General features: G+C 37.2%; 3 protein-coding genes across 3 annotated transcripts; 1 reads left to right on the plus strand and 2 right to left on the minus strand.

The window, feature by feature from the left end:
- Positions 1–489: 489 nt before the first annotated feature.
- On the minus strand, positions 490–1,582 carry LOC149003017 (uncharacterized). Its single transcript, XM_089137726.1, has 3 exons — positions 1,364–1,582; positions 1,078–1,159; positions 490–955 (listed from the first exon to the last, which is right to left on the minus strand). The coding sequence occupies exons 1-3, from the start codon at positions 1,530–1,532 to the stop codon at positions 811–813; spliced, it is 396 nt and encodes a 131-aa protein (XP_088993852.1). The 5' UTR covers positions 1,533–1,582; the 3' UTR covers positions 490–810.
- A 1,321-nt stretch (positions 1,583–2,903) lies between these two features.
- LOC149003018 (uncharacterized) lies at positions 2,904–4,295 on the plus strand. The gene is made up of 3 exons (XM_089137845.1): positions 2,904–2,984; positions 3,117–3,198; positions 3,282–4,295. Exons 1-3 carry the CDS (start codon positions 2,973–2,975, stop codon positions 3,833–3,835), a joined length of 648 nt encoding a protein of 215 aa, XP_088993971.1. The 5' UTR covers positions 2,904–2,972; the 3' UTR covers positions 3,836–4,295.
- Positions 4,296–4,509: 214 nt separating this feature from the next.
- Positions 4,510–10,378, minus strand: LOC149003019 (Na-translocating NADH-quinone reductase subunit A). Its single transcript, XM_089137846.1, has 3 exons — positions 10,028–10,378; positions 5,414–5,502; positions 4,510–5,230 (listed from the first exon to the last, which is right to left on the minus strand). Exons 1-3 carry the CDS (start codon positions 10,077–10,079, stop codon positions 4,973–4,975), a joined length of 399 nt encoding a protein of 132 aa, XP_088993972.1. The 5' UTR covers positions 10,080–10,378; the 3' UTR covers positions 4,510–4,972.
- Between the last annotated feature and the right edge of the window lie 7,994 nt (positions 10,379–18,372).

The following is an 18,372-nucleotide window of genomic DNA, read 5'->3' on the forward strand; positions in this document are numbered from 1 at the left end:
ATAATTGATAACAAAAAAGACCCCAAAAATTTTGTTAACAATTCAATTACCGATTTACAAAATTAAACAACTTAATTAATGTAATTTAAAATTAAAATAATTAAATTACTAACCCTAGAAAATGGTTATCCATGATTTTCATCACAAACATTTTGTCACCAGCTTACTTTGTTTATATTGCCATCCCCTCACATCTATCTACTACATATTTAAGAGGAAGATCTACCATCTATCTCTAATTGTTAGTGCTCAAAGATAGAACTTTCTCATAAATGTAGAGTAGAAGGTTAGGAAGGAAGCACAATCCTAAAAACCATATAAATAGATTATCTGGATTCTTTAAGAAATCGGTATTGGATGCAATCCCAATTTTGATTTCATTTTACAAAATTATCACCCACATTAAGAGAGGCCAAGAGAATATTTCTACATTCAACTTTTAACAAGTAGAAGGATTTAACCCCATATGGCAATCCTTTCCTGTAAATGTTGTCAAATGAAGTACAAATTCTGTATTAGATATATGCAAGCTTAAAAACATACATCTCTGCTTACCAAAAAGAAAAAAACATACATCTCTGAAACGATTTAACTCTTTTGTCCTTCATTTTGAGCTCAACAAAAACCTAATGCCAGCTTGTTAATACAGAATCACATATAATATAGTTTGAAGCAGCTTGGAAGGAGGGAGAGGGGTATTCTTTGTTTTTCAGAGATGAATAGCAAAGAAAGGATTAATAGATGCAGAGAAGGTTCTTGTGGTGTTTGGCCATCTGGGTTGTAGGTAGAATAAGAAGTAGCATTGGTGAATTATCGAACAGGGACTTTAATCCAGCCATTGGCAAAGGCAATGGCTAAGATAACAAAAGGGGTAGACATGCCAAATATGATAATATAGGGAATAGGTGTCTTCATTGGGTTCTCTCCTTCCCGTTCTCCTGCTGTCTGCCAATACCTGCATTTCATCAAACACTTCTGGTGCAATTAGAGGAAAAGCAAACTGTAGTAAATGAGCCCTAAAAATAGAAAATTTTTACAGAGCAGAGAACAAGCTAAGATGGAAATGGTCTCACTTACTGTTGTGGTTCTTCATCTTTGGTGATGAACTTCTTCTTCTTTCCCCCAACTTGCTTTAAATCTCCTCCTCCTCCTCCTCCACCTGATCAGTGCCAACCGCAGATAAACCACAACATCAGTCACTGAAGTAATTCGAATCATGCCCAACTCCATACATCGAGTAAAATTTATAAAATATTCAGATAAAACACAGCATCAGTTACTGAATCGATTCAAACCATGCCAAACCCATTAAACGAAACAAGAAATCAGTTTTCAAGTGAAAATTTTCCTTTTTTCATGTTACCTATATTGGCTTGAATCTTGAAACGCTGGAGACCAATCTTCCTCCTCTTTGGAATTGTCTCAGCATAGTGATGAAGGAACGATGTAGATGAAGATGAAGATTGATTGGTTGGACGCTGGAAGGAAGAAATCAGTGCGTGAGAACCAGACATGCTCACTCGTGCTGCCATTTGATTCTTCTCTTCTTCTTCTTCTTCTTCTTCTTCTGTCTTCTCTTCTTTTTCTTATCCACTTAGCCATCACACAACTAATACATAAGCCTTTTGGTACAATTACTTAAAACCCCATTGAAAAGAATTTTATTTTTTAATGATAAAAAAGGGGGAAGACAAGACCTAAAAACATTGACAAATGCGAATTTGTGGTTCATACATTACAGGACTACTATTAAATGCTACTTAGCAATACTAAAAAAATATCCTGGAGCATGGTAGATTGAAACCCAAAGTTGTTTACATGTTTTGTTGTGCCATTTTGCACCAAGTCCTTCAGCTCAGCTACTAAACCAACCACCAATCCAACTAGGTGGTAGACCAAATAGGATGAGATGGACAAGGCTGAGAAGATCGACCAAGGACAATGCCTTGATGATTTTGTCGGGTCGAAAAGAAACTAATTTCATTAGTGGATGTTGTGCCATTTTGCACCAAGTTCCTTAGTGCGGCTACTAGACCAACCACCGATCCAATCAAGTGGTAAACCATACATGATGAGATGGACAAGGCTGGGAAAATCGACCGAGGACAATGCCTTGATGATTCTGCCGAGTCGAAGGATGATCCACAAACCACGGGAGGTGCCAGTAGACGAGCCACCACCACAGGAAGGATCCCTTTTCATCTGATTCGGAGATCATCGTATCTCCACAATTAATGCTCCATTCATATCAAATGATATGTTGAAAGCATGTCTGTTTGGGACAAAGTTCCCGCCGAATTGTCAGGTGTTCAGGCCTAGAGTTGTCACCTCAACCCCCCTTGCTTTTCTTGCATCAAGTGCGGGCGGGGTAGAACAGAAAACTACACCTAATTACATGTCGACCTCAGGTAGAGGATCTATCCAACCAAGAAGATCCAATGGTTACTCGTGGTTCAAGTTCATCTATCCATCACTTACCGTAAATAATGGTAATGCTTACTCCCACTACCTACTAAGGTTCTTCTTTTTTGGGGAGGGGGGGTGAGACTCTACCTAATAAGTTTAGCTCGAGTAGCTAAAAGCCACTCCTGATGTGGTGTTGTTCTCTAATCTGACTTAATTTGGTGGCAGCTGACTGAGTAGAGCGTTGGCCCATGCTCAGTTTCTCTCGTGTGGACGGATCTCAAGCCAAAAACCCGGAGTAAGCATGGTTCACTCGAAGGTGTAGGATTTGGGCACAAGACGGCAAGAGTGGATAAATGAAAAATGTCTATTTTACCCTAAGTTTGGAACATGTCCTTTCAAAAGTTTTTTTTTTTTTTTTTTTGGGTAAGATGTCCTTTCAAAAGTTAGAACTACTAGTCCACTACACGTGAAGTTGTAAATTAATCAACGTTCCTAATTATAAATTAGAGACTAGGATAGCATCACTACTCTCTCTCTACCCTCTGTACCTCACGAAGCATTCAACAATGGCAAACAAGGTTTTCTCTACTCTCGCTTGCAGAGTCTCTGTTAATCTATCATTTGATAATGTTATCTGGTTTATCAGTTTGTTCAAATGCAAAGAAAGATAACAAAATCTTCTCTTTCTTCTTTTCCGATTCTGTTTGCAGGTACCAGCGATTGTTATGGACGTTGATCTTAGCTGCCCACGCTGCTACAAGAAGATTAAGAAAATCCTCAAGAAATACCGTGGTGAGCCATCTCATTTCTTGATTACCTTCTTCCTTTATTCGTGAATTGCGAATTAAACAATTTGTTGCTAATTGCTATTGCAGAGAGATATCAAATACAGGATGAGATATTCGATGAGAAACAGAACACAGTCTCCATTAATGGCGCTTGCTGCCCTCAGAAACTCATCAGAAAGTTATGCAATGAAGGTGGAGAATCGATTAAGAGCATCAAAATCGTCGAGGAAAAGCCACCAGAGACACCTAAAACCCAACCCAAACCCAAACCCGCTGATCCCAATCCGCCACCGCCTACGGTGGTCGCCGCTCCTCCTCCTGCTCCACCCAAATCCGATTCATCAAAGACTGAGTCAGCCGACTCAGCACCGGCCCCGAAAGAATCCGAGCCAAAACCAATCAAGCCACCATCTGGTCCATCTCCACTCAAAACACATGAATTCACTCCAGCAGCTCCTGAACCGGGCTATCCGGTGGTCCACCCAATCGGTCTGAATTTTAGACCATATGAAGATTATGGATGGCCATCGATGCACTATGGAAGACCACAGCAGTACTATGATGTGTATGCCATGCCAAGTCACACAAGCCCTTGGAAATACTTCAGCGAAGAGGACCCAGCTACATGTACCATCATGTGAGGCTTGGTTGATCTGGTTCGAGTTTCAAACCGGGTGAGTGGTTGGTTCGAGTTAACTTGATTGATTTAGCATTGTTGGGATGGTTGGATTTTCTATCTTCAATATTGTGAGTTGTGGTGGTTGATTTAGAAGAGTTATCATAATTTATACGTAATAACCGATCCCATTTAGTTGGGACAAGACTTATTGTTGTTGTTATATCCATAATTTATACGTAATAGAATTTGTAATTAAAAAAGGAAGTAGGTATGACATGAACTCGATTGCTTAACGCGATTGGCTTGCACAAAACCAATCCTGTACCAATTAGCTGGTTGTTGAGGGGGTTAGGAAAAGGAATTTAGAAAGTGAAAGGAGTGGTAACTTGTCTTGCAAATCATTAGAACTTTATATTTGGTTATACTTTCTTTGAACTTGCACATAAAGTGTGAGAATATGTTCCTTTTTTTAACTCTTTCAACTTTGTTTGTTGGTCTTTTGATTAAAATTTCCTCTTCCACATGAACAATAATATTCAAAGCAAAAATTCAAATAAAAAATTGTGGATTTTAAGTTGGTTGGATCTGTTTCACCTAAAGGGTGTGATTTACAGTTTTCAATTGGAAAAAACAGGGTACCCCAACAGCTTCAACCTCAAGACACCACCATGTCTTTATGGGTCCAAGGAAAAATATTAAGATTTAAATGTTTTGGTGGCTTATGATTCAACCACAATGAATCTCACATGAACCCCATCGCTATTGTGGTGAAGCGTGAAAACCTTATCCTGACTGGGAGGTGATCCAAACTCAGCAATGACTCAGTGTCGGGCTCTCCGCCGGAGAGCAACCGATCCACCCTCCGATCCCCATACCCACATCGAATTGCTTTCAGGAAAAGAAGGTCAAAAATACCACAGAAGTCTCTTGCAGAACAGGATCCATGATTTAAGCAAACAAAAACAAGTTCCTTTGAATGCATAGGAACTTTAGAATCACCTGTATACAATATATATATTTCGCACACACAGAGACACACTCGAAGAGCTTTATATTTAGTACTGAAGGAAGAAATTGAAGACTTGAATCTAAAGCTAGTACTACAGATTTGACTTATTGATGAAGATGTGAGCCTAGTAAGCCCTCTCAACCTTGAAATTCATGGAAATGTAGGTCGAGACATTCCCTCAGAGGAACCCTTTGACATGTTGACATTTGCCCTGCCACCGCCGACAAGTTCTCGCAGGCTATCCACCTTATTTTCCCTCCCTGACCCTCCTGTGCACTTTCTGTCTGCTTCCTTTAGCTTCTGCTTAAACCGCTGCTTCCGCCCACCTGCGTTCAGCTCTTGCTGCTTTGCTTGTGAAGGAGGAGCACCGTGAGGTCCCAAGTAGATCTTTTCCTCTTCCTTTTTGGCCTGCCGAGTATTACAAAAGACATTAGTTTTAGTGTACGAGCTACACATCTAAATGGGAAACTGCCTCAGTTTTCCACAAAGAAGGGGATGGACTACTCTCCTTTTGAATGCTTACAATGATACGTGCACAGACCATCACATCAGTCCAGGAAAAGAAAGTTTAAAAACCACTTCCATGCTAACCTTGGGATAAGGTTTCAAGTCATTCACTTCTGGAACATCAGGCTTACTTGACTCTCCTACCAAGCTTGGAATCACGAACCCTTCAGTGTCTAGCAGAAACCAGAAGAAAAGTTATTGTCAACTAATCAATATTACCAGAACAATAAAATTGGTGGATTAGTAATAGAAAAGAACAGACTCAAAGGTAGAGGAGACTTTTAAGGATATTTTGTTCAAATAAAGGCGGAATTTTTGAGTAGTTATGGACTTGTAGAAAACAAGTGGAACATATCTCAAGATTTTGCCTTGGGGTTTTGCTAAGAGGTTTCACCGCTCTGAACAACTTCACAATCTCACAAAAATTTCAGGTGGCTTTTCCCCCAAAGTTCAAAGGTTCCACAATAGAGTAGGGCAAAGTTGGTGTTGAAGCCTTTTGCACAAGCAGAGCGCAAGGGGTCATTTTTCCTATGTAGTAATTACCCCCAACAATTTTTGTTGAGCCTATCTCGACACCTTGACCATAGGCTACAATTGTGGTCCACCGACTATTGCACCAAGGTTAAGCAAAAGAATGCTATGATGAATAATAAAAAGCCTATATGGCATAGGGTTCTCTCAGCATGCAGCATAGAGATTGCACCAAGAGAGAAAAATGGTTTCCTCCACAGGACACAGAAGTCATGTCATGTGAAGAGAGATCAAGAAGTTGGTAATAATATTATCCTAGGTCACCCTAATAAAGTGCCCAATATTTTGTAACTTACTCATGGGCAAAATCTAAGACAACGTCCTGGGACCTGAAGTTCCTAGTAGAAGTTCCTTCCAATAGTTGCCTTGTCTAATGGAATGTTTAATTTTACATTTTCTACCCCAAAAAAAAAAGGAATATTTAAAAGATTTCATGAGATATCAAAGTTTCCATATACTGTAAATCATTGAAAGATAAGGTCAGCTATATGGATTCTGTTTCACAAAAATACCAACTACTAAAATTGATATCAATAATAGCTACATAAAATACAAACTACTAAAACTGATTAAAAATTTCAATTCAGTGCAAAAAGTAGAAGCTACAAAATTACTGAATATCATATGCAGAGATGAAATAGCAAGAGGGGGGGAAATTGTCATGTAGACAAGTTAGGTCAATCATATCAGGTAGTCTGCACCATAGTGTCAGCAAAAACTCCTCTTTTAGTGACAATCTATTATTAAGAATTTCATAACTTTAGATCTCATGGGTTTTACAGTAATTAGCCAAGATCCGATAAAGTCCAACTCATACAAACTCATACTCACCCCAAAAACTGTGATTTAAGTTTTATCTTCACTTGCATGATATAAAAAACTGTTTTTTAATACCAGTTGTATTAAGGGTCAGTATTCTTGTCAAACCAGAAAGCTCCGCCATTAGTAGTGTTCCTAGGTGCCAAGACTGTATTAAGAATGTCTTAATCCTCACTCCAACAGAGAAATGCCACAGGCCAACAACCTACATAATAGATCCTTTAGAGCCTTTACAATAGTATGTGTTTGCAACTTGACTTTCTCTTCCCATCAATGTAGGCAACAACCATACCTGATGAATGTATTTATCCATTCAACCGGTCCTACGTATAAGAACCTCTGACCACGCTCAACTCTAAGTCCAACAACCTCTAGTAGCACTTAACTCTTTCACAATTGTCCTCCATATGCTAAATATGCTCGATTGCTAGAATCAGCAACTCGAAATATCAGAAGCATGTTTGAAAAGTGACAAGTATTCAAATACCAAACATATCTAAGTAGGAGTATAGAATAGCAGGATGGACAGTTTAGACTGTACAAGGAGACTTGGACAGTTTAGACTATACAAGGAGACTAACTATACAGAACGGTAAGCGGTCTGTGTTGTTTACATTTAACACATTCCCATTTGTTCTACATGGAAAAGTTAGTATGCACATCATGGCGGCATTGATTTTGGGAATTAGTTATATGGCAGCATTGATCTTGGGAATTAGTTATTCTATGAAGACCTAGGTTAAGCAGATCATTCCCTTCAAGGAGGCTGACCTAGTAAAAACTGTGCAATTGCATCAATTGGACAGGGATCTCATGTGCATTTACAACAGGTCATGGGGAGAAACAACAGACTTGGCTCTGTATTTGAATGTGAAATCAGAATTTATAGCACCTTGCTACCATAGACTACTGTCAGAAGCCATCCTAAATTGAGAAGAAAAACAAAACCTTCCATTTAGAGGAATGATTTGGAAGTGAATTTAACTAGTTTCACATCTTCCCTGATGAAATATATATGAATTTGTTCATACAGTTAAAAAGTGCTGCAAGTTGGCAGCTTCAGGTACAACAGAAAAATTCTGCATTACAAACTATTTTTCAGGGAGTGGTGGGTTGGGTTTTTCTCCATATGATATTTAAAGCCTGCCCATATCTCATTTATAAATGGATGAAGACAAATCGGTGTTTTGGCAAATTTCTTATTGTCAGTTGAGGGATATCAACTACGTTTTGAGATGTTAGAATCAGTGTGATGATTGAGAATTAAATGCAAGGGAACTAACAACATTAAGAGAGCCCAAGCACGAGTAGAGCAATCTTGAGACAAAAAAACTCTGTGGAAGACCAAGCCAAATCACATTAAGCTCATCAAATCCAATCCAAATCTCTGGGTACACAGAGAATTGTATTGCAGGCTACACGAAGAATTCAAATTTCTGTTTTAACATAAGCAGCAGATTTGTAACTCTTACAAATTATCAGTTGCCTCTAGACAGCCCACACATGTGGCTTCTTTTGCCTAATGTATTCACCTTAATTATGACTCTGTTGCTTGTAGGAATATATTGTTCTGAAAGTCTGATATAAATCAGATCTAGCCCTATGGTTGGGACAGCAGTAAGGAAATTCCATTTGTTTATTTTCTAAAAATGAGCAGCCCAATTCCTCTTAACTCTTCTATTTTCTTCTCATGCATACTTCCCCATATTGCAGACCCCATTTAGTCAGGACGGGGCTTGTAGTTGTTGTTGCTTTCTTCTCCGTGTTCTGTCCCTCAAAATGGAGAGCAATAGAGAATTATTTCAGCTTCAACTAATTCAGAGATGCTGAGTTAAACCAGTAGATCTCGCTTAATAATGGGCAAGCTGAAGGAAGAACTTGAAGGAGTTGACTTGCAAAAATGAAGCAAATGAAGCAAAACATAAATTTGCATTTTATGGACGAGTTTCCACAATTACACCTTAGTTGTCAAAAAGGATGACAGATTGGATGATTATGTGTTTACTCAAGATACTGCCATAAAATGAAATCCAATCACTTAGGTTAAGTCCTGGTATGCAAATAAGAATCATCTGGTTTAGACAAAGATGAACTTGGAGAACACAAGCTAATTTTTCATACTTTGAAACTGTCAAATTGAAGACCATTCCTTATGCCCTGGCAAAAAGTGCATTGTGATATTGTGGTTTTTCAAAGTTCAGGCCCAATCTAGGCTCACTGGCCTTCAAAAATTCACTTTCTGAGGTGGAGATTTTCCCAATCATAGCCCAACTCTTCTTTTACTGACTGTAGCCTACAAGCATATCGATGGTCAACTTTTCAGTCTATGGGGTTTTCATTTCACAAATATGTGTCAACTGCGTCATAGTGCAAGATCAGAAGTTCTTAAGATGTTTAATGCATAGATCGAGCACATTTCAAGTGTGGTTGATATTATTTCGTGAGTAAAACTTATGCAGGATAATAAGGCCAAACAAACTACAAACCTCTTGAGGGCTGGGGGTTAATGAAGTGTTTATTACTAAAAGGATATGCTAAATCTCTATTCCTGGCAACCTTTTCTTCTCTCCAGAAATGCTACTTGAAAAGAATAGTCTGGTCTTCAATTACAACAGTGAACTGGTGCATCAGCAGTTCTTTCAAGCCAAGGACAAAAGAACTATTTGGTATATCAGGTTACAGACACATGGGTATACTCCTTGTGAAACATTTGAGGCTTTTTTTATAAGACTGCAGCAAAAATAAGTCTGGCCGAGACAATTTCTTTCTGCACAGAAACTGTATGCCTTTTGCATAAATCCTCCATGAGAGGTATGGAAGCTCTGGAGCTTTAACATTATTCAAGTTCATCACTCATCCATGATATAAACATACACCAACAACAGTTAGCAGTGGCACTCAACCCATTTCCACTTCTCTATTATTATGGTGGGTAAAACCACAATAGCTACTGTAACCTTATCTTATTAAAACATTCAACCAGGCTATGAGTGAACTAATTAAACACAAAAACAAAACCTTCAAAATACACCAAAATCCATACTCAAATTTATGAACTATGCAAAACAGAGATACCTTAATCAGAATTCAAGAATATGTGGATACCTATAGAACCCTAATTATAAACTACATCGACATTTTCAGAACAAAACAATAACATGTAAGATTTTCCACCATCAAAGTCAAAGACTTCTATTGCATCACTATGTCGAATAAAGGGAATGACAACATCCACATGCAAACGAAGAAGAAAAAAAGAACCAGAAAATGAAGCAGATCAAGATTGTATCCAAAAAACTAATTTCAACAGAAGAGATTAGTCTAACTTGATTGAATTAGAAATCTTACCCCACTCATCTTCTTCGACTGAAAGAGTGGACTGAACGGAAGTTGGATCCATGAGATGCAGATGACCATGGATTTCAACGTCTACAGGGCGCAGAAGCCCAGAACTCTCACGAATCTCCAAGATCGATCAGCAAAAGAAAACCAGACCGAGAACGGATTCTCTACTTCAAGAGGTAACCCAATAGAGAAATCACTGAAATTAAAAGCTCTTGGGCAACTTAACCCTAGAAAGCTCTACAGCATAGACATGGCGAATCTTCTACTAAATCTAGTATACCAACCGTCAGAGGATCAATCTTAAATAATCATGTTACCCCCTTATCATGCTTCACGGTGTCAGGTTTCAACAGATGTAGATCTCAGCAGGAAATCAGAAAAGTACCCTGGTCACCATATGACTTCACTTCTGTCAGCGCATCAGCGGTCCAACGAGTTATTACGACCGTTTGATGCGGAAATTTTGTTCGAGATCAAATCTCATCCGTTCATTTTAAATGAGTTTTTTTTTTTAATAATGCGGGAAATGGATCGAACCCACAACCTCTCCAGTGAGAAATATGAATTTTACCACAAAGGTCTAAAGTATCCCACGATACCATACGATACTAGCCGATACGTATCCATATTTGACCAACCGATACGATACATCTTGATACGTCTCTCCATTGAATTATACTAAAATACATCAGCCAGAGCCATACAATACTCGATACAGAACAATACGTCTCTTAAAATCACCTAATCGATGCGATACTCGATACCGATACTTTAAACCTTGCTTACCATTCAACCAAACTTGCATTAGAATTTTGATTGAGATTATTTAAAACAACAATGATTGAGCTTTGATCTCGATCAAAATTTTTGCATCAAACGGTCAAGACTACCTCATTGGACCATCCTGCGTATTATCAAAAGCTTTTTTGCCATATGAGAACAGGTCGGGTCCTGAATTATTGGTCGGAAGTCTTTCATGACCTCCTCACCCCACCTCCTACTCGTAAACCCCTTTACCTTGCTCTCGAAAATTGGAATTTTAATATTATTGGCTCAATTAAGAATAATTTTATAAACCGATTCATCAAATTCCTATTCTTCAACAAAGAACAGTCACTCACCATAGAAACATATGTAAAAACAGTTTTACATTACAATGAATCTTCTATAACATAAATGTCATATTAAAAAGATTTTATAAAAGCTAATGCAGGGTTGGTAGAGTGATAAGATCCATATTTCTCAATGGATTAGTCATGGCTTTAACCTTTACAAACGACAATCTCCCCCCTGAGGATATAGTCAAGGTACACGCAAACTGGTCCGGTCAAACAAAGAAAAAGAACTTCCAGTATAAAATATTACAATGGAGATTTCTCAATTAGTCATTACAACACTCAAAACCTTAAAGCCAAAATCTCAAATCTCACGATGACTCCATAAGAAAACATAAAATACATATTTATTTAATCAAACAAATGGGTCCACCAATCAAGTTGGATCATACCAAACCCTTTTGCTTTTATCACATAATTCATGAACCAGGTAATTCATGGACCTATGTTTGGGAAGTGGGCATCACAATCGTATATAGCAATCTAATTCCTTTATGGAACACTTGATTGAAACCCAAAATTTCAACTTGATCATGATTAACATGGTTTTTAAAATATCAATGAAGGTATCGTCACTCATAAGGATTCAAATCGTCAATAGGTATTGATGTATTGATGATTCATTAGCCGAACAAGAATAACTTACCAAGTGTTTTTTAGATAAGTAATCTCATGTCATTGGATGATTCAAATTTTAAAATTTGAATTTAAATCTTAGGTTTAATTTCAGACTCATGTGGCTATAGAAGGTCAAATTCACATCATATTTTCCATGATTACCAACAGTTTTGAAACTTCTTTTTCATTGAGAACAAGAGGTCATGCAAAACACTGACAGCTACCTCACATGGGGTTGCAAGAGGACCCAATTGGGTTGGGCTTTTGCAATCCTAAGCTCAGTCTTATATATTATAATTTAAGTACATTTCAGTCCTGATCCTAGTTCAGAGCCAAAGATTAGTGTCCCTAATTCTTAAGAGCCAAGCCAATCACATTCTTGTCTTAATTGGTCATATCCTTGGCACTGCCCCTGATTGGCCATATATTTAACCTTAGCCCTGATTAGCCTTATCATTGTTCATATTTCTAACTCATTTGAGATCAAGCATCAGGGATAAAATTATGACTAGAATTAGGGTCAAAATCAAGGTCAGGATCAAGGCAAAAAATCATAGACGAGTCCAACGGACTAAAGAGTAATCTCAAGTCTGCCCATGGCACTAGTCAGGGCCACTCAAGGCCAAAATCTTGAACCCAAACCCTATTCGGACTTAGGGTAGCAAGTCAGGGCTATCAAAGCCAAACTTGCACTCCTACTTACATTATTGCAGAAGTTAAGCATTAAACAAAAATGTCACTTAGTCAGGAGTGTAACTAACAAGACTAATATGGACAAGGAATCTAATACATAATTTACAAACCTAAGCTTAGCCTTATACATTCTAATATAAGCACATTTTCGCCTTAACTCTAGTTCAAAGCCAATAATTATTGTCCCTGACTCTAAGTCTTACAGGGCCAAAGCAAGTACATTCCCGCCTTGATTGGTCATTTTATTGACCCGGCCCTGATTGGGCTTATCCTTGTTCACATTCCTAATTCATTGAAATCAAGCATTAAGGATAAAATTATGGTCCAGAATCAGGGCCAAGGTCAAAAATTAAAAACTAACTCGACGGGTTAAAGAGTAATCTTAGGCCCATCCTTGACCCTAGTCAGGACCAAAATATTTCGGTCCCCTGGCCTGCCTTCAGGACCAAAATCTTGAGCCTAAGTCCTATTAAAGCTCACGATGAGTCAGGACTGTCAAGACCAAACTTGCAATCCTCCTTACATAATTACATAAACCAAGAATTGAACAAATATCACTCACTCAAGAGCTTAACTAACAAGACCAACATAATTAAAAAATTTAATTCACAATTTACAAATTTTGGAACAAAACAAAATTGACAAAAGTGGGATCTACTTTCGACTCTTTTATTAACTTTTGTGTAAAGATTTATGTGAAAAAAGGGAGGCATATGAGGTGGTCGGTCATAAAGGTATGCACCTTTCTCTAGTACCTCACAAGTGGAAAGTGCAAAATGCAAAAAGTCCAAGCCACCGAATCCAACTCAGATTTCCAAACATAAATATTCGATTCGAATAGATATCTAATTTAATCAGATCATATATTATTTGGATACGTGTAACGCTTTATATGGATGCTTAAAAAACGGACAAAAATTTTAAAGGAATTTCTACTTTTCCATTGGATCTTAGTAATCATTTTACATCGTTGTGTCACGAATCTAGTTAGACACGAGAGTAACAAATGTGTATATGATTTTTTTATTTTTATTTATTCTTTCCCTAATAAGAGATCGTGTATAATAGATTGATAGTGGTTGGTTAAAATTTGACTTATTTTAGGTGATGTAAAAATTTGACTTATTTTAGTTCATTCAGGCCAGCTTGCGCGAACCTTTATTACATTCTCAAGGGGGAGACACTGTCTGCAAAGATCGAACCCATAACATTTTCACTGAAAAGTATGGATCTCTATCACTCTACCAATCCTGCATTGGCAGTAAAATTAAATTTTCAAGACTTCAATTTAGAAGTGACGAAAAATTAGAGTGAGCTGATCATGATTTATGCAAGAGTAGAACTCAATTCAAGTTTGGGATTTATGCAATAGTAGAACTCTTAAGGTGATTAGTATGCCCTTACTTGAAGTTTGATCTGATACTTCGTAATTCATATCCAGTACATCTCACTTAATTGGGCAAAGATTCAATACTAGTCCACCAATAGAAATCAGATGAATGGGTAAGTTATTCAGATCATCGAATGGAAATCATATAAAATGAATACTATTGAGGAGAACAAAATGCAAGCGCTTTTATAGAGTTGGGTCATCCGTAATTGAAGAGGCTTTAGAACCAGAGTATGGGGGATAAAGGAGAGAAGAAAGAATGATATAAAGATAGGAGAATTCTTAGAAGAATAGGTCTTGAATAAGGGGAAAAAGGAAAAGAACGCTCACAAGAAGAAAAAGAAGAAGAAGACAAGTAGAGATGCAGACACCCAAAATTCAAGCTTTACTTTATTCTTTTTTTATTTCATAAGTTTGTGTATTATTGCAATGTAAGAGCCTATTTATAACTTGGCTAAAGCTTTACCGAAAAAATTTGAAATTTAGTAGCCTAAAATAGAAATCAATATTCTAATAACTAGTGACAATAGAATCTTAAGGGTTATCCAAAAAAAAGAGGACAATAGAATCTTATAAAATAAAAACTAACTGAAATCAAAAACACCTAAATAGAAAATAAACGTAAACCTGAATCTGTGAAGAATAAAACCTTCAGAATAAAATCTATCTTGGGCCCCACAAAATTCTCTGTGAATATTTGCAATATGCCCAAAAAAGGGATTGCGACATTGTTTACGTGAACAGTGATTTGAACAGTATTTTGGCCGCTCTTTCATGTTTTGAAGTGACCTTCTATGCAAATTGGATCCTGATTAGTGGTCCTGCATCACATAGTCATCAGACTCCACACAAACAAAATTGTATACACCAAGAGTACCACCATATTACCTCCCAGAGAGCATAAAAGTAATAAAAAGATGCTCCTTAATCAATATTGCATCAAATTCAAGGAGTGTTTCTAGCACCATGGTGGCAACCTCTTATGTAAACACAATAAGTCCAAGAAAGTCATGGTTTCTAACCTCCGCCCCTATCATACCATCCCCCTCCCTCGGCCTGCCACCCCAGTCATTATGTGATAATGGCCAAAATAAAAAAGGAAAAAATATTGCATCTAATCAGGAAGTTCTTGAGAAGCCAAAAATCATGGGCTAGCATTGATCCCACCCAAGGTCTGCAGAGGACTGAAACCAAGAGGTCCCATATGGTGTGAAAAAGGATTTTCCTCAGCCAAGGTGAAAGAGCATGTTTTCTTCTCCAACAGGAGGACTTGGTAAGTAACAGCAAGCAATATCAAGAATTAGCAAAACATCTAGTGGTAGGAACCCACATCGATTCTTTAATAGGAGATAATGGCAAGGTTATTGGAACACACATCCAGCCATTCATGGAAAGTAAAAGGTCTTGCAGAGAACATGGAGATGGTGTCACATAGATGACATTAGGGTTCTTCATTAAACTTTTGGCTAAGATTGAGTGGGGGGTTTTGGCTTATGCTTTTTAGTGATTAGTGATTTGGTTTGAAAGGGTATGTTGATTGGTGGGTATTTTGGTCTAATGAAAAAACATACCACAATTAAATTGAAGTTCTGCTTTTATATAGTAGTATAACATGATATGATATGATATGATAGTATGATAGACGAAGGCAACATTATCCTTGATAGATGGGGTTTAAAGGGCTCAGAACTAAGAGGTTGCAAAGCCAAAGGAATAAGCATATATCACATGCAATAAGTAGTGATTAGAAATCATAATGGGGCCCCTTTGGTAGTGGGGTCTACTCCAGCGGAGTTCTTTGAAGTTATTGAAGGTGAGGCTCTAGCCTTGAGAGAAGGGCTTCTCCTCAACATTGGTGAAGGTATTGAATATATTGAGGCAAAAGTGGATAATTTGACTCTAGTGAACGCTATATTGGGCACCTCGGAAACTCCTAGGTGTATTGACCCTATAGTTTGGGATATTAAATATCTAGCTTCTAGAGTGCTAGAGTGTAAGTTTGTGTCTTCTCCTAGGGAGACTAACAGTGTTGCTGACTCCCTAGCCAGGAAGGCAGTCTCCTTACCGAGTAGGAAAGACTGGCCAATATCCACTGCTAGGATTGCCAAGATGTGTAACTCGGATTATCATTATCCCGTCTCTTTGTCTTTGAAATGAAAGTTAGTCTACCAATAAAAATGAAAAAAGTAGAGGATATGGTTTATATAGATTGAGATGTAAAACTTACTAAGTTTCCTGCATTAGTTTTAATTTAATCTCCAGTTGGTTTATATAGATTGACCATATGACATGTTAATGTCCAGTTGGTGTTGGACTCAAGCCAATTTAGTTCCCATAGGACATAGTTTTGTGGATTCCTTAGTACACGTTTGGTAACAATCTTTAGTGAGATCGGCGTTCTTTCTTATAATTGTTTTTTTGTCGTTTTCATCAAGAAACAATAATCTGAACACAATTTTAGTTGTTTGATAAAACCTATGTTGAGAACTTTTGGGAGCACTTGTAAAATAAATTGATATTTGATAATTGTTATTCTTAAGAATGATTTTTATGATAAAAGTTACCATTAATACATATATAAAATTATCCCCCACCCCACCCCCCCCCCTCCTTTTTCTAAATTCTAATATACTAAATCATACTTTAATATTTACTTTAAAAGCACATGACATACCGATTTTGCCTTTATATTCTTATATTTTTGGATTTCAAAGTGTCCAATCTTGATGAGAACAAAAAATAGTAACAAATCTTTAGGATTATTTTGGGATTTTTGAAAAATGTAAAGATGCTATGCCATAGTTAACTAACAAAGCTTAAGAATAATATGCACCAATAATTTCATATAAAGTCTAAGGTTAGATTAGTAATTTAAAAAATTATAGGTGAAATGTAGTAATTAAGTTATAGTTTGGGGGGACATATTATGTTTTTGTGAAAGCAAGAAGAAGATGAATCATGTGTAAAGGAAATTTAAGTTAAACATAATCCCTTTTCGTTTCAAATGAGAGTTTGTTTTTTATCTTGAAAATTACTAAACATGTCAAAGTTGTTTTGCAAAAAGTCTTCCCAGACATGAAAATTGAATTGGTTTATTTCTTAATAATGATAGAAGGACCTAATTTGTCAAATGCATTGTTGGTCATTTTTTTGTATTATGAGAATGATAGAATGCCGAAAATAATTCTCCAACACATTACCCAACATGCCCTTATTGGGTGCATTATCCATGCTAGTATCTCGTTTAGATAAGAAACCATTATAGAATCCCATTTTGTTTTAAACAACGTCTCTAGGGTTCCAAGTTCTGATCTTTCCAAGCTTCTCTTGTTCTTAGGCTTGAGTACTCCCGACAAACTATCCTCAATATGTCGTCACACTACCACAAGACACAAGGTCAACCTGAGGTCAACTCAAATTCTTAGATTGAAGGTCATGGACAAGGTTAAACCACCTGTTTGGGACCAAGCCAAAATGTGTACAACTAATAAATAAATAGGAGTAGACAAAAGAAGCAAGAATGTACTATTTATAATAAGATCAAAATAGTTGAGTTTGTTTGGTTGTTTGGTGTTGCAGAATAATCAAACAAGCTTCTGTTGGTGTAGCACCCACTTTTTTCAATCTAATGTCTAAAAAGAATCTCATTATTTTTTGTGGGGTTCTAGGGAAAATATATTATGTTGGTGGAGCACACATATTTTATTTTTCCTTACTTTTCCTTCCTTTCCTTTTTTAGGCTGCGTTTGTTTGCTGGAATAAAAGTGGGGTGGGAAAATTCTTTAAACAAAAGAAATTGATGATTATGGATTAAATCCCAAAATGTTAGGATTGTTTGGTTACTTGGAGTCTGGGAAAGCTGAAATATCTAGAGATTTCAAATCCATTGGGTTATAATCCATAAAATTAATTGTGGGCTTTGTGGAATGAAAGTTGTGGATTAAACTAAAAAACATTGGTTGATGTGATTTTTGTGAATGTGCACATGTTTAGCTTTTATATAGTAGCAAGAAACATTTTATTTCCTTCTCCTCACCCATACATCTACAAATTGGGGCCCACAGTGTAAAAGATGAATCCACCCCAGATTTGCAAACAAACACAGCCTACAGAAAATCTCCATATTCACTTCTTATGAATCCCACACTTTTAACCTAAGAAATGGATGATTATAGATTAAAATAGTTTAGCTATTTGGGTTGGACTGGTTGTGAGTCCCTGTGGGCCTAAATGAGATCCATAATGGGCCTCCGATTTCAAACCCCAAAAATTATCCATTAAGTGAGTTAAACCCACGTTTGGTGTAAGGCAAGGATCATCTCCAATGGGTTACTTTTTTCTGAACTGCTCCCTTTAATGGGTTTCTGGTTTCAAGCCCAACATGGCCCATTGGTTAAGAGCTTATGTATTCCATTGAATTTTCGGCCCATGTTCCCTAATCCTGAGCTGAAGATATTGCATCTCTGTAGAAGCTTCAGATTTCAGACCAGAACCGGAACCAACCAATAGAGTCGGCAGCCGGTTGGACCAGT

This window comes from Hakea prostrata, chromosome 10, assembly GCF_041222555.1.
Source record: "Hakea prostrata isolate BN-2017 chromosome 10, UWA_Hpros_2, whole genome shotgun sequence".
NCBI lineage: Eukaryota > Viridiplantae > Streptophyta > Magnoliopsida > Proteales > Proteaceae > Hakea > Hakea prostrata.

What these genes read in the sequence shown, in the direction of transcription:
- LOC149003019 (XM_089137846.1), bottom strand. Translation starts at nt 10,079, where the DNA reads ATGGATCCAACTTCCGTTCAGTCCACTCTTTCAGTCGAAGAAGATGAG. An exon ending in AGTCGAAGAAGATGAGTGGG is followed by an intron (nt 5,503 to 10,027) that starts GTAAGATTTCTA and finishes GGTTTCTGCTAG; the next exon opens with ACACTGAAGGGTTCGTGATT. An exon ending in ACTTGAAACCTTATCCCAAG is followed by an intron (nt 5,231 to 5,413) that starts GTTAGCATGGAA and finishes AATACTCGGCAG; the next exon opens with GCCAAAAAGGAAGAGGAAAA.
- LOC149003017 (XM_089137726.1), bottom strand. Translation starts at nt 1,532, where the DNA reads ATGGCAGCACGAGTGAGCATGTCTGGTTCTCACGCACTGATTTCTTCC. An exon ending in CAAGATTCAAGCCAATATAG is followed by an intron (nt 1,160 to 1,363) that starts GTAACATGAAAA and finishes GGCACTGATCAG; the next exon opens with GTGGAGGAGGAGGAGGAGGA. An exon ending in AAAGATGAAGAACCACAACA is followed by an intron (nt 956 to 1,077) that starts GTAAGTGAGACC and finishes GATGAAATGCAG; the next exon opens with GTATTGGCAGACAGCAGGAG.
- LOC149003018 (XM_089137845.1), top strand. An exon ending in AATCCTCAAGAAATACCGTG is followed by an intron (nt 3,199 to 3,281) that starts GTGAGCCATCTC and finishes TTGCTATTGCAG; the next exon opens with AGAGATATCAAATACAGGAT.